The sequence below is a fragment of the Aphidius gifuensis genome, linkage group LG5, assembly GCF_014905175.1.
Source record: "Aphidius gifuensis isolate YNYX2018 linkage group LG5, ASM1490517v1, whole genome shotgun sequence".
NCBI lineage: Eukaryota > Metazoa > Arthropoda > Insecta > Hymenoptera > Braconidae > Aphidius > Aphidius gifuensis.
In genome coordinates, this window is record NC_057792.1 from 3,225,892 (window position 1) to 3,249,455 (window position 23,564).

General features: G+C 22.7%; 2 protein-coding genes across 2 annotated transcripts; both read right to left on the minus strand.

Annotated features, from left to right (window-relative positions):
* Positions 1 to 6,486: 6,486 nt before the first annotated feature.
* Positions 6,487 to 14,315, minus strand: LOC122856821 (locomotion-related protein Hikaru genki). Its single transcript, XM_044158683.1, has 9 exons — positions 13,816 to 14,315; positions 12,935 to 13,020; positions 11,679 to 11,841; positions 9,731 to 9,904; positions 8,403 to 8,537; positions 7,915 to 8,058; positions 7,276 to 7,494; positions 7,007 to 7,204; positions 6,487 to 6,927 (listed from the first exon to the last, which is right to left on the minus strand). Exons 1-9 carry the CDS (start codon positions 13,892 to 13,894, stop codon positions 6,725 to 6,727), a joined length of 1,401 nt encoding a protein of 466 aa, XP_044014618.1. The 5' UTR covers positions 13,895 to 14,315; the 3' UTR covers positions 6,487 to 6,724.
* Positions 14,316 to 16,135: 1,820 nt separating this feature from the next.
* On the minus strand, positions 16,136 to 23,290 carry LOC122856210 (putative uncharacterized protein DDB_G0282133). The gene is made up of 9 exons (XM_044157902.1): positions 23,098 to 23,290; positions 21,398 to 21,571; positions 20,735 to 20,852; positions 20,345 to 20,489; positions 20,070 to 20,157; positions 19,597 to 19,939; positions 18,888 to 19,319; positions 16,483 to 18,728; positions 16,136 to 16,418 (listed from the first exon to the last, which is right to left on the minus strand). Exons 2-8 carry the CDS (start codon positions 21,553 to 21,555, stop codon positions 17,040 to 17,042), a joined length of 2,973 nt encoding a protein of 990 aa, XP_044013837.1. The 5' UTR covers positions 21,556 to 21,571; positions 23,098 to 23,290; the 3' UTR covers positions 16,136 to 16,418; positions 16,483 to 17,039.
* Positions 23,291 to 23,564: the final 274 nt, after the last annotated feature.

Here is a 23,564-nt window from a genome sequence, read left to right on the forward strand (position 1 = left end):
TCTCTGTCATTTGCACGTCAGCAGATGACTCATAGAAAATAGCGACCTCTAGTCATCGTATAAATTCGAGAGTCCTAGACAAATTTCGTCAGTCAGTCATTAGCCTTTGCGGAGTGAATAGCACCTAAATTATTCGGGACGTGAAATCGATTTTAAAAGTTTGGTTATTCGGTACTACTGCACGTACAGCCTCGTGGTTTATCGGTAGAAAAAAAAATTGCGGTTATTAAATAATTTTTAATGATTTCTTCGGTAAATTAAAATAAATAAATAATTTTAAAAGTTTAATTGAATTAATTCAAAAAGTGTAGCCTCGTGGTTTTTTAATTATTCATAATTTTTTTTTTGGGGAGTTAAAATAATTGTAAAATAGTATTCGAAACGTGCACATGCAGCCTCGTGGTATTTCGTCATAAAATTTTTCTTGATTTTCTAAGTTTTTCGTCCGGTAAAATAATTTAATAGATTTCGTTAAAAATATTTTGAAATACTACTTGCTTTTTCGTGATAAAAAAAAAAAAAAGTTAAATTTTCTTTACTCAAATTTTAGATGATTAATTGAGTCAGTCTAGCCTCGTGGTTTTTAATATCAATCGATTCGTATTTGTAAGGGGTAATTTATTTTCTCAAAAAACTTAAACATACGGAATACAATTTAAAAAGTACATATCAATTATGCAGTAGCTTCACACTGTGCATTCTGCGTAATGCCAGGAAAATTGTACACATTTTTTTTTCAGTTATGGGTATCACAATGAATGAGTTTTTAAACGTTTTACAAGGAGAGCAAGATGATGAATTCGATGACATGAAGGCGCCCATGTCATTTAATTCATCATCTTGCTCTCCTTGTAAAACGTTTGAAAACTCATTCATTGTGATACACATTTCTGAAACGAAAATGTGTACAATCTTCTTGACATTACCCAGGATACACCGTGTGGAGCTCCTTCATAATTGACATGTACTTTTCAAATTGTAAATCGTATGTTTTAGGTTTTTTTATAAAATAAATTACCCCCTACAAATACACATCGGTTGGAATTTTTTTGAATTTGTCACGTAAATAGAGTTTTAATTTTACAATTAATAGAGTTTTTTTTTTTTTTTTATCATGAAATAACAAGTAGTATTTTAAAATATTTTTAATCAATTTTTTTTTTTTTAAACGTCGTTTATTCTGGGTCAAACTGAGAAATTCGTTCAATCACTCGGGTGATCATCGGGGTATAGTGAGTTCGGTTGAAAATAGTGAAAGTGTGATTAATGAATTAGTGAATAAGTGTTTATTGTGAAAAAGTGTATGAGTGTAAAGATAGAAGTATAAAGAGAAGAGTGTCTGCTGCTGTTTTTTGGGATTGTCGGTGCACGGATCATCATCTTCATGGCTATTTGCTGAGAGAATCATCAACCAGGCTGGGATTGGATTATTGGAGACTATCTTGACAACTTCTTCATGGATTTGCTGAGTGGATCATTAACCAGATTGGAATTGGAGACTACTTTGATAACTTCTTCATGGCTATGCTGAGAGGATTATTGGAGATTACCTTGCTGTTTTTTTGATGATTTTGCTGTTTGCTGTCATAAAGTAAGTTCCTCTAGATCAAAATTGACTAGTTGTAATTTTTAACCTATCCCGGAAAAGTGCTTCAATATCCTTGAAGTTTCAAAAAAATTTATGCTATATTTTTTTGAAGCTTCTTGTCGTTCCAAAATATTATTTGATTTGTATTGTTTAGATTCATTTTGACTGATTTTTTCAAATAATATATTCCATTTTTTTGAGCCAAATTAAAGGGCGGTAGTGTAACAGTCAAAATGAATCGACCCTGTCTTGCTCAAACAGAGTAGACAGGGGTGATTAGGATTTATTATTATCTATCGTGATAATTTATAATAGATAAATTATCACCCTTTTCCAATTGCGATGTATGTTTGTATGTAAGATTTTTTTATTTGATATTGAACGCACTTTTCCAAAATACATTAATGATAGAAGACTATAGTATATCTAATGCGATTGCTGCTGTTTAAGATCTCAAGATATTCTATGATTTTCAAGACTTGGTCGTTTGTTGTTTTCGTTGGGTCATATTCTTCTCGTCGACGTCCGTATGCTGATGGAAGATTGCCTGGACCAGTTCTTCTCGTGATTTCCGCTTTTCAAGACCTCAAGATATTTCAAGATTCTCAAGACTTTGTTGTTTGCTGTCGTTATACAAGAGGATCATTGGGTTTTCATTGACGTCCGTATGCTGATGGAAGACTAACTGGACAATTTTTTTTCGTGATTTCCGCTTTTCAAGACCTCAAGATATTTCAAGATTCTCAAGATTTTGTTGTTTGCTGTCGTTATACAAGAGGATCATTGGGTTTTCATTGACGTCCGTATGCTGATGGAAGACGAACTGGACAACTTTTTCTCGTGATTTCTCGTGATTTCTGCTTTTCCAGACCTCAAGATATTTCAAGATTCTCAAGATTTTGTTGTTTCCTGTCGTTAAACAAGAGGACCACCAGATTTTGATCGACACTTGCTGATGGAAGACTGGCTGAACAACTTCTTGGGATGCTGCTTCTTTTATAATATTTTTTATTACTTATATTTACTAAAACTCTGTTTAGTTTTGAAAAACATCAATATCATGGGGATAAACATAAAAAGCAAGTTTTTGCCATTTTTCATTATAATTTATAACTGTAGTTTTTTTTCACGTTAAATTATATTCGCCGAGTCGAGAGACGGTAACTTAGTACTAGGTTCATCAATACTGAACGCTGTTGGGGACAGGACCGAGTTTTCGCGTAGAGTTCGTCACCCGTGGAAGTTACGATTTCAGGCATTGCCGTCACTTCGTCTAGCTTGCGGGGAGTCGGAGCAGAGTTGACGAGGTTATTTCAGTATTGCTTGTTCAATTTTACTTTGTTATTGTTTGCCGATAAAGTTTTGAATTACACGCTATTGAAATGATTTATTTTACTGTTGGTTCGAGTACTATCATTTAGACCGTAATGAATAAACAATCGATGTTAATAGTTATATTTCATAGTAAATAGCGTTTTTTCCCGGTAGTATCTTTAAACAATCAACAACGGTAATTATTTTTCATGGGGCGATTAAAGAAATTTTTATTTTATTTTTAATTACGTATATTGACTTTGGCAAAACTATCCATGATGTTTTATATCTATAGTAAAAAAAAATTTATACAAAGAAAAGGATCAACTACTTGGGGAAGCATCTACGTCACTATGCTGGTTAAAGAATACCTGGACAACTTCTCTGTCGTTTGCTGTTTTTTGAGGGTCAATTTTTGGATACAAGAGGACCAACTATTTGGAGCCATTGGATTTTCATCTACTTTAAGACACTTCAAGATACCTTAAGATCTCTGAAGAGACTTCAAGAGACCTCAAGATACCTTACGATACTTCAAGACTTCAATATTTTCAGGATTTTTTTAATTTCAGCATTTTAAAATTTTCAGCACTACAAGATTATCAAGACTCAGGATACCTCAAGATACCTTAAGATACTTCAAGACTTTAATATTTTCAGGATTTTTTTATTTTTTATTTTTTATAAGATATATATTTTTTTTTTTTTTTTACGTAAGCGTCGACTGATCAGTACGGAAAGCGATCGAAAGGCGTCAGCGTGCGAAAAGCGTAAGCGTGTGAAAAGCGAGCGAAAAGCGTAAGCGTGCGAAAAGTAAGCGAAAATCGTAAGCGTGATTAGAGTGGAGTAGGTCTACGGGAGAAACCACTGAAAAAAAAACGAGCCAAAAATGTCTTACCTCTTGGGTGGCTGGGAAAAGACACGTGTATATTATTGAAATTAATTATTTATTTATTTTTTTAAAGTTTGAGTCTGATTTAATAATACTCATTTTATTTTTTTGCTTATAACTAATACATTTTCGTAGGAAAAATTTAAAAAATTTAAAAACTTGCAAATGATTTATTTTTTTTCTATCAATAACTGATGCTTAGCCCACTATAGAATTTTTTTTGCGATTATTAAAGCATTTTTCTCGATAAATTTTACCAATATCTGGCGTTTTTTTCCGAGTTTTTTTTTTTTGAAAAATAAATAATTATCGATTATCATTAAAAGACTTGTATAGTGATTTAAATAATAATTATGATAAAATCACAATACAAATATAATAAAAAAAAAATAAATTTTAACTGTAAAAAAATTTACAACCTTTAGGCGATTGTCTGGACACATATATATTTTAAAATAAAATAGTAAATTGTGGGTGGTAGAGTGAAAAAACTATTGAAGCCTACAGGGCAAAATGTATAAAGAGATTTTCGTCTGGATATAACTATCTTTTTCTCACGACTCGATGAGCATTATAATCTAAAGCTGAAGATCCAGAACCATATCTTTTAAAATTTACCCTCAAGCTAAATTTGGCAACGTATTGGCCCCAAGGGAAACTCACATTGGTGTTACGAGATCTACAGGCTTGATTACTTTCACCTCACCATCATCCCCCAAATATCACCCCACACACACACATACAAATTCAGATAAATATATTCACATATACTATCAAACCTTCAACCCCTCTTGAACATTTTTTTATTATTATTTTATTTTCCTCCTCATCTAGACACTTTTTTTTTCTCCTCATTCATTTTTTCATTTTCTTTTTTCTTTTATATTGAACCTTTTAACTGGGTAAATATGTGTTTTATAAAAAAAAAAAAATAATAAAAATTGTTACGGTAGTAAAATTAGAGCTTGAAAAAAATAAAAGATATATTATATTATTTTTTTCAAAAAAGTTCGATAAAAAGAAATGGTAAAAATTAAATTGACGAATGGAAAATGAAAAAAAAAAAATAGATATAAATTTAGTTTGTAAATTTATATATATATATTTTTTTTTGTTCAATAGAAAGTTTATTTTATTTAGTTGAAAAAAAAATAATAAAAATTGATAAAACACTTTGAATCATAAAATTCAGGTAAAAAGTTTAAAAGAAATATTTTCAATGAATTTCTTCGAATCAACCCTCAAATATTTTTATTATTTTTTTTTTTATTATTTTCTCGACACTATAGTTTCTTTGTATCCCCTTTTCTCAATTTTATTCTATTCTATTTTATATATTTTTTTTCTTATATAAAGTGAATTGAACTTGCTGATGATGAAGAAATAAAAAAATAATAAAAAATATATTACTGGAGTATTTTTTTTTTATTTTTTCTTCAAGGCAATTACGTTGTTCAAGTCAATTTGACGCCAGTAATAAGTATAAACACGATAATGTTTGATGGTCATAAACTTTCATCCCTTGTTTATTTATTTTTTCCCCTTTTTTCTTCATTATTTATTTTTTTTTAATTTTGATTTTATCATGAAAGTTTTTCTACGTGATGGTAAATAATTATGTCAGTTTAATGTATCGATCCTTCAAATTTACAAAGACTTAAGTGTTAATTTAATTTGACACTGTTTATCATCCCCTAAAATGACAAATAATATTTCAGCTTTAATTAATTTTTTAATTACAAAAAAAAAAAAAAACATCAAAATACTTTTAAAAATTATCTGAGAAAAACTTTTTTTCTGTAAATAATTTTCACTCGCTTTGAACAAAAGTATTATTTAATGTTTAAAAAAATAATTATTTATATTATTATAATTATTCTCTTTAATTAAATTTAAAACAAACAGATATTTTTATTTAAATTCTTTTGAGATCCATTTGTGATATATATTTATCTTTAAATTTATCAGTGACAATTATTTACAGATTTGTATACATTTTATTTTTTATTCTGTATTATTTTATATTTTAATATGTATATGTGTACACTTATCTTTAGCTGAAGAGTTTTTAAATGACGTGGTTGATCCTACAAAAGTAAAGGGAGCTTTAATTAATCTTTTTGCAAATACAAACACTCGAGTTTTTTGAGCGAGGGCAAACGTTAAGTACCATTCTCATTTCTCAACATTAAAAGAAAAATAATAATAATTTTATTTTCAAAAAAAAAAAAAAAAATACTATGTATAAGGGCGTATGGGATAAAATAGTTAAATTAATTTTTCAAAAATCCGTTTAACTGAAATTTACTATAGTTTAATATATTAATTCAAAAAAAAAAAAAAAAAAATTAAAAACAAATATGAAAGCTAAATCAAAATTATTTAATATTCTTGTAAAATTTTTAGAGCAAAAATATTTACTTCAATAAGTCTATTTTTGGCTTTAATTATAAATTTTTTTTTTTTTCTAATTATTATTGAATGCTGTACGAATTTTAATTAAACAAGCTGGTAAAATCAATTGAAAATTTTCATCATTAACGGCAATAAAAGCGAGTTTATAAATAAAAAAAAAATTTTTAATTCGATTTTTATAAACTAGAAATTCCCTGTAATTTTCAAAATATTTTTTGTTAAATTTTCAACTAATTTAAAATACATTCACATAATTCTAATGAAGGAAGAAAAATAATTGCTTTTTTTTGTTAAATATTTTGTTTTTCTTTTATTTTTCATGAAATAAAAAAAAACATTCTATTTTTTAATTACATTATTATTGTAATGTTATATTTTGTTTTTTTTATGTATATAATATTATTTTTATATAACTTATTTTAATTTTCGTTGAAAAATCGATGATCAATTATTTAATTATTTCTTGTGTTAAATTTAATTTTATATATATATATATATTTGTTTTATTAATTTATTTAAACATCACTCCAAGATCTGCAAGGTGGTGGTGGTCCACTCCATATACCATTATCTCTACATGTTGGTTTTTTAACTTCAAGTGGTGTAACAAAGCCTGGTGAGCACGTTACTTGTATTGTATCACCTGGTTTGTACCAAAATTTTAATGGTGATATTATACCATGTGGTGGATCACCAGGATAAGGACACATAACTTCACCTAAATTTTCAAAAAATTAATATTTAACACAAGCTTAAAATAATAACAACAACATAAACTTTATGAATCATTAACTAACATATTGGTGGTTCATGTGACCATGTACCATTTTCTGTACATATTATTGAACCTTCACCTATCATTTTATGTCCAGGTAAACATGAAAATTTTAATAATGATCCAACTTTTCTTATTCTATTGTTACGTTTTTTACCAGCAATTTTTTCAATTTCAATAATACCATTTTTTGGTGAATTTGGTAATGGACAAGTTATTTCTGTTAATCAAATAAAAAAAATATTAATCATTTAAAATAATAGTTAATGAGTTAATTTAAATATTATTTACGTGAACATGTTGGTATTGTTGTATTCCAATGACCATTTTCATCACATGTTATTATTGATGAACCAACAATATTATTACCCCATAAACAAGTAAATATTGCCATACCATTAACACTATTATTATGTTGTAACATTATTAACTTTGGATTTATATAATTTATTTCATTAATTGGAGGACACTGTATTAATTCACAACGTGGTATTTTATTTGACCATTTTCCTGTAATTTAAAAAATAATTTATTATACTTTTTTTTTTAAATAAATTATCAGATAATTTATATTTTTTTTTTTACAACTAATTTTACTTCTTGCTTTTGGCAGAATCTCCCTTAATTATTATTATTTTTGTACTAACCCCCTCTTGAAACATTTTCATTCAATTATCACGACTCGTTTCGTTTAGAAATTCGTTCAACTAACGAGTCTGATTTGCAATTATCGTTGGTATAAAAAATTTATATATATATATTTTTTTTTTTAATTTAAAATATAAATAAATTACAAGAATAAATATTGTTGCTTGATTGTAAATTGGTAATAATAAATGTAAATTATTTAGTAAACGAAAAACGAAAAGAAAAAAAATCGAAATAATTTACTTTTTTAGAAATTTATTTATTTATTTGAAAAGGTCTTACCATTGTATTGACATGTTAATACATTTGAACCATTAAGTCGGTAATTATCGGGACATTTAAATTCAGCTTTTTGTCCTAATCTTGTGCCTTGAATTTTAGATGTCATTGGTTGTGGTAATCGACTTAACGAAGGACAATGAATGTCTTGAAAATAAAAAATAAAATCATTAAAATGTAGAAATTATTTATAATTTTTACATTTTATTTATCTTTTATACTTTTAAATATATTATTTTTTTTTTTCTATTTATTTATTTTTAATTATTTTTTTTTTAAGAAAATGATAAAAGTTATTTTACTATATCGTAGAAAGGTAACTGTAGAGTTAAATTAAGTTGAAAGTTTGACTTTGGAAAGTTAGTAATAAAGTATCTAATACTCAACTTGAATATTTTATATTTTCAAATAAAATTTGTATATTATAATATTGTTAAATAAATTTTTAAAAAAGTTTATTATTATTTTTAATAAATGATATTATAACTTACCGGCAACGTGAATTCGTATTGAATTTGTAAATCCTTTGGGAGTTGAACAAGTATAAACTCCAGAATCTTGATTTTTTATGTAATATATTGACAGACGATATTTCCAGTCTTTTTCCGATGGTGATATCGCCCATCCTGAAATTAAATAATTTATCATTTCATCCCTCCAATATTCTACTTTATTCTTCCAACAAAAATACATAAAAAGAAATAAAATTATTTCGAAAAAAAAATTCTACATCAATGTCGACAAATCTAACATTTATAATTTTTATTTTTTTTATTTTTTCTTTCATAATAAATATATTTCCATCAATTTCTTTTTTTTTTTATCACTATTTAAAATATTCATTTATTTTATTTTAACATTTTTTAAATTTACACGTCAATTTTATTCACTGTTGAATTTTTTTTTCTTTTTTTTTCGCGAAATAAATTGTCAGAATAATCAATTGAATTTTTTTTTTCATTTAAAAAGTTTTAATAAATAAATAAAAATACGAAAATTAATAATAGCATGTGTATAAACAAGTAAATAAAAATTGTGAACAATTTATCAAAGTCAAATGAATTTATTGTTTGTTTTTTTTTTTCAAAATATAAATTTTTATTTTTAAAAAAAAAACAATTATATATTGATAAATAATAATTTGTTAAATATTAACAGCTCAACTAAAATATCTATATTTTATTTTAACTATCAATTTTCATTTTTATATTTATTTATTTTTTTAAAAATTAATTGTCAAGATATCAAGTGGATATAGAGTTCAGTAGTTGTTAAATTCAAGCAAATTTCACAAACATACTGTTGGATGAAATTTTGAGTAGGATTATATTTGTTATTTTGTGTATAATTCAAGTTGAAAATAAAACTTGGATTTACTATAAATAACATATATATAACTCAACTTTTAAATGAAAATAATCAAAAAAAAAAATAAAATAAAAAACACATTATTTTATTATGAAAACAAAAGTTTTTGTGGTTCATTATTAATTCAATTAAAATATAATTATTATTATTAAAATTTAAATAAATTTATACATTTATTTTTTTGCTAAATTTTTATTAATTATAATTAATTAGGTACTACTCATGACCAAGGGGAGTGTTGGAAAAAAAAAAAATACTTTTATTAATTTTTATCAACTCAATAATTATTATTTATTTAAAAAATTAACAAAAAACAAATGTATTATTATTATATTTATAAAATAACAATAAAAATTTTTTAAATTAATTGTTTTTAATGGGATGAGTAGCTTCTTAAATTAATTGTATAATAAATTTTTTTTAAAAAGATTTATTTAAATAAATAATTAACCTGTTAAATGTTGACGAAATGTTGATGTCCATGTCCATTCTGGATTACCCAAATGTCTTGAAAAAAGACACTCTAGATGTAAAATACTACCTGGAAATATAGCAAGTGCACCTGATGGTGCAATTGCTGCTGATCCTCTTGGCAAACCAAACAATATTGTCGGTGGTACATTTTCTATATAAAAAAAAAAAAAAAAACAATAGTTATAATTTCTTTATCAACAATATATTTAACAAATACAAAGAAAAAAATCCATAAAAAAATTATAAAACTTTGTGTTTTATATTTTTTTTTATTTCTTATTCAACTTTGTATTGATTTTAACTTTTTAAAATACAAAGTAACAGATTTTATATTTTATTTTTTCAAATTAAAATTCAATTTTATATATAATTCATAAAAAAAAAATTAACATTAATTTAAATTTGCTTATAATTAAAAAATAAAATTGTTCATTTGTTAAATTTTTTTTTTCGAAACCTCAATAAATACCAGAGTCAACATAAATAACCCCAAGAATTTATACATTTTTTAATTAAAAAAAAATTGGATTAATATCTGAAGATTAATTTACCTAGATAAAAAATATTATTTTTATTTTATTTACTGTTTTTGATGTCGAAATTTTTTTTTTTTTTTTTACTTTCTTTACCACTTAATCATAGAAATAATCGTCGGCAGTTGAACGCTCATAATACCCCCTGTGAATATATAGCAATTTTTTATTCTTTTCTTTGATAAAGATTTTTTTTTTACATTTTTTTTTGTGGCCTTGTACAAAGTGACGCCTTTTGTTCAACCTCACATACGCAATTTCATATGGTAGCAGCTGTTTTTTTACCCGTTTCTTTACCTCTTTGACCACTTGGTCCAAAAGCTATTTCGCAATTCTTTTCATCCCTCAAACCCTTATTCTCATTTTTATTTATTTTTATTTAAAAAATACATAATTTTTTTTTTTTTTTTTTTTTTTTTGTCCCGTAAGCTTTTTCATCAACAATGTTAGCCAAAATGGGTTCAACTCTTTTTTACTTTATTCAACCCTCTAATATTATAGAAAAAAAAAAAAAAAATTTAGTGTTTAAGAAAAGAATTTTTAAAAAAGTAATACCAGTTTTTTTAGAAAAAAAAATTGATTTAAAATGTGTTTATTTTTTTTTTCCATTGAACAATCGTAATATTTATTGTATTTTATTTTTTTCAATAAAATATAACGATATATAAAACGTCGTTTATAAAATTTTTTGAAAAATTCAATATCAAATAAAAATTGATTGTTTTAAATAAATATGTTTTTTTTTTTTTTCGCTGCAACAATTGTGACATGCATTGTATGAGTGATTGTACTTGGAATGAGAATACAGTCTGTCGACAGAAAAATAAAATCAGTAAAATATAAAAAAAGGAAAAAAAAAAAAACGGTATGTTTGAAAGATGCGAAAAGACTACGTGGCTAGAAAATAAATCCAAAGTGAGCTAGATCGTTCCCTTGCCAGGCATTCACCCACAATCCCTTAAGGAGGGTGTAAAAATCTGCTGTTCAAACTTTCTTCAATCCCATACTCTTTCAACTTTATCCCCCTCTTATCACCTAATTTTCATCAAAATTTTTTAACATAAAATTTAACGCCTCAAATCATGCATCAAAAATCCATTAAATTTCAAGAAAAAATCATAAATATAAACCATCAACAATCCTCCTTCTTTCCAAAATTTTAAACAATAAAAAATTATTAAAATTGAAAAAAAAAATTAATTTAAATTTTTTAATGACAATAAAAAAAATTAATTTAAATTGAAAATTTTAATTAGTTTTCTATTGTTCTATAGAAAATTAAATCCTAAATAATAACAATGATAATTAACAAGTAAATGTAAATTTTTCATTTGTGTAATTTAAATTTAAAAAAAAAAATATATATATTCCGTATGTAATGATAAAACTTACCGGTATAATTTGAAATTGATGTTGTTGGTGTGCATGAAGGTGTTGTACCTTTCCATAAACCATTTTGACATTGTAAAATATTATCACCAACAAGTTTATATCTGCCTAATTCACGACATCTCATCGTAACTCGTTCACCATGTTGAATTGTTATGTTATCTGTCTGTTTAAATCATGTTATTATTATATATATTTTCTGCTTTTTTAAATTTTTTTTAAATTAAAAACAAAACTTTATAAACACCTGTGCTAATATATATACCAGGTGAATTAATTAATTTAAATTATTCATTTATTTAAAATATTTTACACGAGGATTTTATAATGATTAATTATTATTTATTATTCTATTTTATTCAAGCTGTGTTAATTCATAAGCTTTTGACTCATTGACTTGTTAGTTTGATTTTTTTTTTTATTTTAAAATATCGAGATGATTGAATTCTAGTTCATCAACATGCAAGTGCTATTATTATTTACTCAATTTATTTTTTTTTAAATCTTAAATAGACAAATATTTTTTTATGATAATTAGATTATTTATCTATTTAATTATTAAAAAATTCAATTAAAAAAATCATCTAAAATTTATAATTTTCTATGTTCATTTTTCAATTTTATATTTTTCATTAATTTTCCTCTTTTTTTTTTTAAATTATCTAGCACAGAGTCTATCTAATTTTCAATTTTTTTTTCTTAATAATAGCAAGGAAAATATTCTTTTTTATTAATATCAATTTTTTGAAATTTATTTATTAACTTTTGAATAAAACATTGACTATTTTCATTCAACAATGTTATAGCTAATTGTTATTCTTTTAATCAACTTTTTATTTTATAATGTCGTTATTGTGATAAACAACAACCCCTTGTGTATATTTTTTTATTATTAATAAGACAATTGAATTTTAGTATTTATTTGAAAATCAATAATATGATTATCTTTATTATTTCTATCTACTTCAATGCAATGTTGATGTCGGTTTCTATCTTCAATTTAATACATATGCATGAGAAAAGCACTCAAACTGATCTGAATCACGTAACATCCCAGATAATGTCCATAAATTTTTTCCTTTTTTATTAATCCTATTTTACGATGAAAAAAAAAATCATATATTTTGATGAAGAAAATAAAAAAATTAATATCTTTTTCAAATAATTCTACATACAATATTTATCAATTTATTTTTCTCTATAAAAAACTAGTTTACATATTTTTTTTTTTCTATATTCAAATATGTTTTTGTACTTACTTTTACTATTGTGATATTATTGTATGTAATTATGATCATGGGATGAAGATTTTTCAATGTACATTCACTTTGTGCTGATTTATCATCTAAATTAAATATAAAAAAAAAATATGTTTTATTTTTTTCTTCTGCTCTTCAATTTTTTCAAACGAAAAAAAAAAAAAAAGGATAATTAAAAAACTTTATTTCAATTCGTATTTTAAAATATATATAATTATGATGAAATAAATTTATATGTATTGAGAGGTAATGACAGTGGGTGTTAATGGAAACAGAATAAAGTTTCAATTGAATTTAGAACTAAAGTGAAATAGTGTACACAGTGTCTTGATAAACTTGGACAAGTAACTTTTGTGGTTTGTGTTGTGTTTTCTATTTTAGTCTCAATGTCCTGTACTAATAATATATCTTTAATTAAAAATGTTATTTATATATTTAATCAAACATAAACACAATCCCAAAAAAAAAAATCATTTATAATTTGTTTGTTATATTAAAAATAGCAAATGAGACAATGAAATTTGAAATGATTTTATTTTTTAAACACGTGTTACACTATTAATTATTAATAATTAAAATAAACGAAATATTTTAAGACAATTATTAATGAAACAAACAGGATAATTAATAATTTTTTTAAAGAAACTTGTCATATTTTTTTGGAGTAATTTGATCAGCTGCTCTAGTCTATTTCCCTCGATAATTCAAGCATCAATAAACATCAAAAGGACAAATCCCTAATGCCATTGTTTGCGATAAAATTTGTTAAAAAAAAAAACATAAAACTCTAATGACTCGAAAAAAACTAAAGCCAAAAAAATAAATAAAATCGTGTATAAAAAATAAATACATTTTTAAAATTTTAATAAATATTTAATTACCTTTTGTTGCCAAGCATATTGTCAAATGAATAAATAAAAAAATCACAAAAAAACAAAAATTATTAATAATTATTTTCATTTTTTTAACATTAAAATTATATTTATTAATAATAATAATTATTCAACACAATCATATAAAAAATTTAACAAGTAAAAAAAACAAAAAAAAAAAAATCACGTTTTTTTATTTATCACTTGTCTGTATGTGCGTTTATTTATTTATTTTTTTTTTTCACAATTTATTATTATTTTTATTATTGTGTTTTCAACACAGTATATTTGTTGGCTTTTTTTTTTTTAATTTTTTGATAAACAATTGTATGAACTACATGGTTTTGTTGTTGTTAATTGTTGTAATGATTTTATGTGTATTTTTTTTTTTTTTTTCTTTTTTTTTTCGAAAAGAAATCTTCTATTCACGTTCATGAATGTTGCGAAACTGGAGGGTTTAGTTGGATCCAACTTGTGTTCTCAACATCTACCACCCACTTCATGGATATGAGCTTTTTTTTTTTATCTTATTTTAGTTTACACGACGCACCCCCAGTTTATTTTTGCGCAAGCGCTTTTATTCATCATTAAATTGTTCATCCCTACCTGCTATATGATAATAATCATTTTTAAAGTAAAAAGAAAAATTAAAAATTTCCAGACTCGTATGAATCACTATACTTACCCCTGTCATATATATACAATTCTTTTTTTTTAAATACTCACAAGAGTGTGCAAAACAATTTGCAAAAGTGCTCTTTTCCTTCTTCACCTATTTTTATTTTTTTCATTTCTACTCCCATTATTGTTATTAAACAAAAAACAAAAAAAAAAAAAAAAACTCTTCAGTGAATCCATTTTAATTGTCGAGTCGTAAGAATTCTTCATTTCTTTGTATCAAGAAATGAGATTGGAAAAAAAAAAAACGAACAAAACATAGTAGAACAAAAAGGAGAACAAAAAAAAAAAAATTTCAAGTAGAAAAAACCTTTGATGTCTGACCACATTTATTTTTAAAAAATTTTTTTTTGTCATCTATTTTAATTATACTTTTGAAAAATATTAACACCAATGTTTAATAATTTATCTTTATTTTTTTTTTGTTCATTCATTTTACAAACACATACAATGAAAATCATAGAAAAAAAAAAATTCATAAAATAAATAATGTAAAAAAAAAAAAGAACATTGAAACAATCAATTTGCAATGACAATTACTGGCTTATTATAATTATTTTTTTTTTTTGTTTTTGTTTATACTACTCACATGTACGAGATGAAATTTTTTAATACTTTTTCTTTCATAATTTTCTTTCATTTCGAAATCGTTTTTACTTAGATTTATCAGACTTTTGTAGAAAACATCTCGTTTTTTTTTTTTAATTAAATAAATAATATAGTAACGAGGTGTTCGTTTTATTAATGGTAAATAATTAGTTAATACTAAAATGATTATTTTTAATTTACTATTTGACTGGATATTGTTTATCTGAGGAAGAAATTATTTATGGCATTTTGATCGCTTATTAACTATTATTTGCGATAATTATTTTTAGGCTTTTTTTTAAATTATTACATTATTTTTGTTACATACGTATCTTTGTTTCTTTTTTTATTTTTAATTATTTAATATAGATATTTATTTATTACAATATTGTTTTGGCAATTTATTGGTAACCATTCGAGGGAGGCACATATATATAATTCAGGAAAATTATAAATTATTATTTAATTTTTTATACTGTTATTTAGTTCGTAATTTATTATGATATTTGATATCAGGTATCAGGAAAAAGAATTACACTTAATAACTATGTTTATTCTAATAAAAAAATAATAATTGTTCAAAGTAAACAAAAAATATTTTCTTTGTTTTAATTAATATTTAAAAAAAAAAAAAATTTGTCATCTCAAATTTTAGATGAATTTCTATTTTTCAATTTTGTTATTTTAATTAGATTTTTTTTCTAACAGCTATCTAGCGTAGAGACTCGACTAACTAATTTCCATTTTTATTTATTTTTTTTCACATTTTAATTATTAATTGATTTAATTTTATTTTCATTTCACAATATCAAGAAAATTTTTTTTTTCTAATCTAATTCATCATCATGCAAGCAATATTATTTACTTAATTTTTTTTTTTTTTATTTTTTTCAGTCTTATGGTTTATAATTTACAAATTAAATATTTTTAAAATTTTTTTTATTAGCGAAATTTTTTTTTTCTAAATTAAGTATATCAATTCGAGGTAGCTAAACGACGCGTGTTTCTTTTTTTTTTTTTTTTAATGAATAATCATTTGTTGGCTATACATAAGTATTTTTTGATTTTTATTTTTTTTAAATAATAAAAATTAAAATAATTGTAAAAAGTACTTTGATTATGCGTCGTTTACTGATTAAATAAAATTCAACCAGTATTTCATGTAAATAATTACTTTTTCAATTGTTTTTTTTTTTAAGATGAAAATATTTTCGTTTATTACTATCCATTTTTTTTTTTTTTATTTACTATCTTCTAAACAAAGTATTGGCTATTTTTTTTCTATCGATACGGAACGGCATTCTTGTTATAATTAATTTTGTCTTCTATCTCATCTTTGAATTGATCTGAAACATGAAAAAATTAAATTAAAAATATTATCAGTATACAAATATTTCAATCAAAACTTACCCGGAATTTACTTATGGAATTTCTTGTAGATTCATTCTTCCAATTTTCAAAGATTTCATAAATAAATTTTAAATCTTCATTGTTGACTTTTATCATTAAAATTCATAATTTTAATCTTCAAATGATGACTATTCTTCTATGTTGTATCTATTTTAAATAAATCAAAAAAAAAAAAATCGTCGAATATTCTCATTGTAATTTATAAATTAATTATCTCTTTCTACATATTTATTATTTACAAAATTTGTACAAGAATGGATTATACCACAGCCTGTCGAACGGTCAGGTTTTGTAATTTTTCAATAACTTTTTTCCTTTACTTTTCATTAAACTTTACAATATTTTATTTCAAAATATCAATCAAGTAAAAAGCAATGATTAAATAAAGAAAAAAACTAGAAAAAAAAAAATAATTATAATTCAATTAGTCCTTAAATAGAAACAAAAAATATTAAATGTGTCCAAGACAAGTGGTATCCTCAATGATAACAATAAAAAAAAAAAAAGAAAAAAAAATATTAAATAAAAAATAAAATTAAATAAACAAATTCAATTAATCATTGATTTGTTTTTTTTTTTTTACGTGTCATATTATTATCAGTGGACGGTTTCCACTCAGTTTCAATATCATTATAGCAATAATTAACTTTAGGTACTTTTCTTTGTGAACTTCTTGTTTGTTTTTTTAAATTTTTCATTGGAGTTAATAATTGCTCTTTAACTTTCTTCGAAGGCCTCGATATTTGTCCATCATTACATCTTTTTTTACTATTATTATTTTTTTTATTATTAATTTTATTATCATTATTAATAAAACAATAATTATTATCATTATTATAATTTCTTCTTATTATTTTTTTACTATTATTATCATTTTTATTATTATTTTGTAATGATGCTATTGATATCATTGGTTCACTTGTATAATTATTATTTTCATTAATAATATTATTATAATTTTTATTACCAAAATTAAAACGTTTTTTAGGTGGTAAATGATAATTTAAATTATTTTTTATAATAATATTATTATCATTTTCAATTTCTTTATCATTTGTAAATTTATATAATTTATTATTATTATTATTTAAATTACAATCATTTATTAATATTGTTTTTTTTTTATCTGTTGAATTGTACCAATTTTTGTTATTATCTGGTGATGTTGTTGTTGAATGTGGTAATGTTTGATCAAATAATTTTTCATTATTTTCATATTTATTATTATGGCTATTAAAATAATTATCTGAATGATGATATAATGATGTTGATGTTGGATTATCCTCAACATGATCATTATATTCATTTTTAATATTATATTTTTTTGTTGTTGTCGTCGTCGTTGCTGTTGATGTTGATGATGATGATGATAATGTTGCTGTTGGTGTTCTTAATGATGATGCTTTAATATCATTTTCACAAATTGCATGATCACTCAATGATAATAGATCATTTTTAGCTAACTTTTTATTATCATTTTGTATAGAATATTTTTTATCATACATATAGCTATTTTTTTCATCATTTAATTTAATTAATTCGTTGTCATTTTCAATGGCTTTATTGATAATATATAAATTACTATTTGGTGATTTTTGTAATAGAACAACTGTTTCACCATTTAATATAACTTTATCATCTTGTTGATAATTATTATCATCATTATTATGATAAACTGTACTTGTACATTGATTAAATGTATCTTCAGATGATGTTACTTCAACATTTAATCCAATTCTATCAATATCATCATCTGGATATATTTTTGAAAATTCATTATCATTTATAATATATTGTTTATCAATTCTATTATCATAATTTATATTATCAGAATAATTGCTATAATATATTGATGAACTATTTGAACAACTATCAGTTGAATTATCAATATTTAATTTTAATTTATTGTAATCTATGACATTAATTATTTCTTGATGTTTATCATGTATTTGTGATGTTTCTAAATCAAGTACATGTTGTGATACACTTGCTAATAATGTTAAACCATCAGTATGATCATTAAATTCAACATCTTTAATTTTTAATGATGATAATTCATTATCATTATTTATTAATTTACTATTATCAAATTGATGATTCAAGTGTAATACTGTTTTACGTTTATGTTCATCAGTTGTATTTGTACTAACAGGTTCTTCAATTTTTTTATCTTTATCTTCTGTTATTTTTTCGTTAACTGATATTTCTTGTAATTTAATTGTTGATGTTGTCGTTGTGATATTATCAATATTTAATTGTAAATTATTGATATTTAATTTTTCATTTTTAGTGTTTAATAATTTATCATTATTAATTTTTTTTTCATCAATTGAATCAAGTTTTTTATTGATAATAATTGGTGATAAATTAACTTTTATTTTTTCATTATTATTATTATGATTTTTATTATCATAATTTATTGATTGATACATTCCATCAAGCCATAAATTAAAATCATCATTAATTTGTTTTTTAACATTATCATCATTTATGTTAAATAATTTTATGTCATATGCTTCTTCAATTGTTGTAAAATCTTCATTGTTGAATTTAATATTTTTCATATCTTCATTGTTGTTTATTAAATTATTATTATTCTTTTTTTTTCCAATTTCTTTTAGCCATAATAATTTTTTTTTCATTTGTTCTTTATCACGTATTATACGACCACTTGCCTTGTCACTTGTTAAATCAACTAATAATACTTGACCTGGTGGTAATACATGTTTTTTTTTACGTTGATTTATTATATTTTCATGTAATTTAGAGCTATTATTAGATATTAAATTATCAGGTAAATTTATATTATTATTATTCATTAAATTATTATCTTCAAGCTGTTAAATAGTTCATAAAATTATAAAAAAAAGAAATCCATTATATTAAATTTAATTTGACAAAATTATCAAGTAAAAGTCAATAATTTAATTTTTTTTTTAATTTCATTTTTACTTGTCAAATTTAATTTTATAACCGGTAATAATGATTTGATAAAATTATTATTATTATCGATTATTAAATTTACTAAATATTTTTAATTATCCTTGAAAAATGCTTAAAAATTATTATTTTTCATGGAAAATTATAATTAATATATAAAAATTTAAATGTTACCTTTGATGTATCCAATTTTTCAGATTGTTGTTTAGTTGTTAATATTTTCGTATGTTTAATAAAATTTTGACATGATTTTATAATATCAAAATTTAATGATAATAATATATTTGTTGTAATTAAATTATCATTTGGCACTTTTGGTAATACATTATCTTTAAGATCATCTGATAATGATATTGGATATATTGATAATGATGAATGTGCAAATTTGTTTATATTATTTTTTAATATTTGATCATTTGTTATTAATTTCCAAAATGAATAAATCAAAAAATATCGAACATACATTGTGCCCTTTGAGTCAATTTTTGGATTACTTGGTACTATTTTTAATATTTTACTGAAACAAGAAATATTTAATCAAGTCATAAATTTAAAAAGAGATAAAATAAAATTTAGCAAAATCAATAATATCCATACGTGTTTTATGGTAATAATATTATTTTTTTTTTTTTAATGTTTTTACTTACGGTATGAGTAAACTCAATATGTGATGATAAGTCGAACTAATAAATTGAATTTTTATAAGTGTATCCAACATGTGTTCCACTGAATTATCTAAAAAAATACAATAATAAAATTTCAACTAAATTTTAAATTAAATCATCGAAATGTTTATCAAATTAATAACAAATTTATCTGATTTTTAGATAAAAATTTCTACTTTAATTTAAACTTTAAATTTATTTCTATAATTGACGTTATTGCTCTTTTATTTTTTATTTCTATTGATAAAATATAATACCTAAATATATGTATAAATATTTTGTCAATCGGTCAGATATTTTTTCCATTTCTTCGATAGAAATTTTTGATACTTTTAGCTCCATGTCAATGTAGATCTCCAATAAATCAGACATTAGGTCCAAATAAGCTTTACGTTCACAATTCTAAAATAAAAGCATAAATATCTATAAAAATAGATTCAACAAAAAATAAAATAAATCAAATAAATACAAACGAAACAAATAAAAGTAAAAAAAATAATTTTCATTAGTTTTTTTTTTCTTTGTTTTGTTATCATTTATATTTATTCTTTTTTTAATAAAGAATTTCTTTATTAATATGCAATTTAAATATTAATAAACATAATAAATAGAGTAATAAAAAATAAAAAAATTACAAATTTACTTACGGCTTGCATCATTTTATAATAATAGAAAAAAAATTGTAAATTTTCGCTCATAAAATCCTTTATCTCTTCAACCCTCGATGGCTTTGTTTGACATTCGTTAACACTCGACCGTAAATTTCTGAAATTGGAAAAAGAGAATTTTATTATTTTTATTAACTATCAAACATGATCATAAAACACAAAGAAATTGTAATTTACTTTTTCAAATAAAAATAATATACACAAGTTATGTAAATTTTAAATTTTTTTTAAAATAAATTTTTCTTGAATTATTTAATTAAATCGACACTTGAAATGTGAAAAAATTAAGTACATTTAAATTCAAGAGGATCATACAAATTTAATTGGCTTGTTTGTGATAATTTTATTATTATTTTTTTGCATTTTTAAATTGTGAACAGAATTTTAATGAAATTACGGTTGGATGCTATCGATATTTTGCCATTCATATACTAAATTTTGTAGAGGTACTGATTTTATATATATTTTTTTCGTGTTTATTTGGAATTAAATTGCATTATCAGAACTCTAAACAAACAACCAGCCAAACTATTTACCAAGTACAAATAATTTTAATGGAATATTATCAAGTTTAAATTGATGAAATTGTAAATACAATTTTCAAAGTTATGATTAAAAAAATATATTTGAATTATAATTTACCTTGAGTAGTGTTCCATCACACTTATTAAACCTTTATCATTGCATTGATTAAATAAATTAATTTTATTTAATTTATTATCAATTAAATATTGATCATCCATGTTTATTATTAATTTAATATTTTTTTCTTTAACATCATTTATTGGTTCAGAGTTCATCTTGTTTATATTTTACCTAAAAATAAAATTAAATAAATAAATAAATAAATAATTAAATAATTTTAATATGAAAATAACAATTAATTAAATTGTCAATTTAATTTTTCATAAAATGCTTTTGTGGTCATGCATTTACAAAAAAAAAAAGAAAAAAGTTTTGAGCTTTTAATCACTGTATTTTATCAGCAACTTTTTGTACTATTTTTTTTTTTTTTATTGATAACGAGTCAACTTTGTTTTTTAACAAAAAAGGAAATTTGTAATTTACCTATCAAATATCGAGTACACTCTTGTGTTTGTAACTTTATCACAAAATTACATAATTGTGATAACAAAAATGATTAAAATGTATTTTTAAAATACGACTAAATAAATAATAAAAAAAATATAAACTGTTTTTTATTTTCATTCTATTTTAAAGAGGAATTTTGGATTTTTTTTTTTTCCTCTTTAATTCTAATTTTTACTACCATTTTCTTTTCGTTTTCTGATCTATTCTTGGAAAGCAGGTGGCATGTGAATTTCCTGTTACAAGGACCCCTGTTTTTACTTTTCTTTTATGTAAAATTTTAGAAAAAAAAAAAAAAAAAAAAAAGACGGTTGGAAAATTGACTATAACATCATGCTGTATATTTTTTTTTTTTATTCATGCATTTTTATTATTTTATTTATAAATTTTTATGTATAATAAAAATAATAATAAAAAAAAAAATTATTATAGCCACATCTATGATGAATTTTATTATTGAAAAAAATAATAAATAACAAGTATATATTTATAAATTTTATGTATAAATAATTAATTGTTTATTTGATCCAATTATTTACTCCAAAAATAATTGTGGAGTATAGTTGGGCATAGATATATTGATTATTTTTTTTTTCGTCGGCAAGCGTCCAAAATAAAAATATGTACACAAAAAAAAAACCATGCTCCTAATTTTCTACCATGCAAATATATATAAATTTTAAATAAATAATAAATTTATTTAAACAATATAAAATAATAAATAAAAAATTATCTTATAAAACAACATCAACATAAATTTCTCTCCCAAAAAAAAAAGAAGAGAATTTCTCTGCTAAGTCACATAAATTTCACCCCCAAGTGGCGTGGCATTTATTTAAAATTAAAAAAAAAAAACGTAAAATAAATAAATTTTTTAACTTAAAATTAATAAAATAAATAAACAAATTAAATTGTCAAAAAATAATGTCTAAGTTTTCAGTCGAAATAATAGAGAAGAACTTACCTTAAAAAATAATTTTTAAAAAATGATAATTACAATATTTCACAACTCTACTTATATAATCAAAAAATATTATAAATAAATTTATTTAAAAAAAAAAAAATACAATGTTTACATGACGATAAAGAATAAAAAGAATAAAAAATTATAAAAAACACACATTAACACAAAATTAAATAAAGTCCAGATAAAATCGTAATGAAATAGTTGAAAAAAAAATTATAATTATCAATTAATTTGTTTAATAATTATATATATATAATTTAATTTATTAAAATATATTTTGTACTACCGTTTGTGCATCCATAAGTAAAATGTGCACGAGTCAACGGCCATATTGACACTGAGATGGAACATGGAAGATGTAATCCAAAATGTGGTGATGGTGATAGTGGTGGTGTACACTAGACTCCAATACAAATTCAATAAATATACATGTATGTGGTTGTATATACACAAATACAAGTAAATTTAACAAACCAGTTGAGAAGGAGAATATGAATAAATTTTTCTCCTCTTTCTCTTTGTATATAATACGCAATCTCATTCTCTCCATTCTCTCTTTCATCCCCTCATTTTATTTAACCCTCAATCCCTTTTGTCATCTAGCATTTCTCTCTTGACTCAACCGATCACTAAAAATTTTTTTTTTTTTTTTCTCTCGTGGCATTTTCACCCTCCTGTATCCTCTTTTTCCCTCCTTCTTCTTCCACTTCTTCACTGTGCTCTCTAAGCTTCAACCCCGTCTTTTAACCTTTC

Excerpts from the sequence above, each read along its gene's own strand:
- LOC122856821 (XM_044158683.1), bottom strand. The coding sequence starts at position 13,894 with ATGAAAATAATTATTAATAATTTTTGTTTTTTTGTGATTTTTTTATTT. Across the intron at positions 8,059-8,402 it reads AATACGAATTCACGTTGCCG|ACATTCATTGTCCTTCGTTA; the intron begins GTAAGTTATAAT and ends TTTATTTTCAAG. Across the intron at positions 7,205-7,275 it reads AACAATACCAACATGTTCAC|AAATAACTTGTCCATTACCA; the intron begins GTAAATAATATT and ends TTTGATTAACAG.
- LOC122856210 (XM_044157902.1), bottom strand. The coding sequence starts at position 21,555 with ATGAACTCTGAACCAATAAATGATGTTAAAGAAAAAAATATTAAATTA. Across the intron at positions 20,490-20,734 it reads ATTATAAAATGATGCAAGCC|AATTGTGAACGTAAAGCTTA; the intron begins GTAAGTAAATTT and ends CTTTTATTTTAG. Across the intron at positions 20,158-20,344 it reads ATATTTATACATATATTTAG|ATAATTCAGTGGAACACATG; the intron begins GTATTATATTTT and ends GTATTTTTTTAG.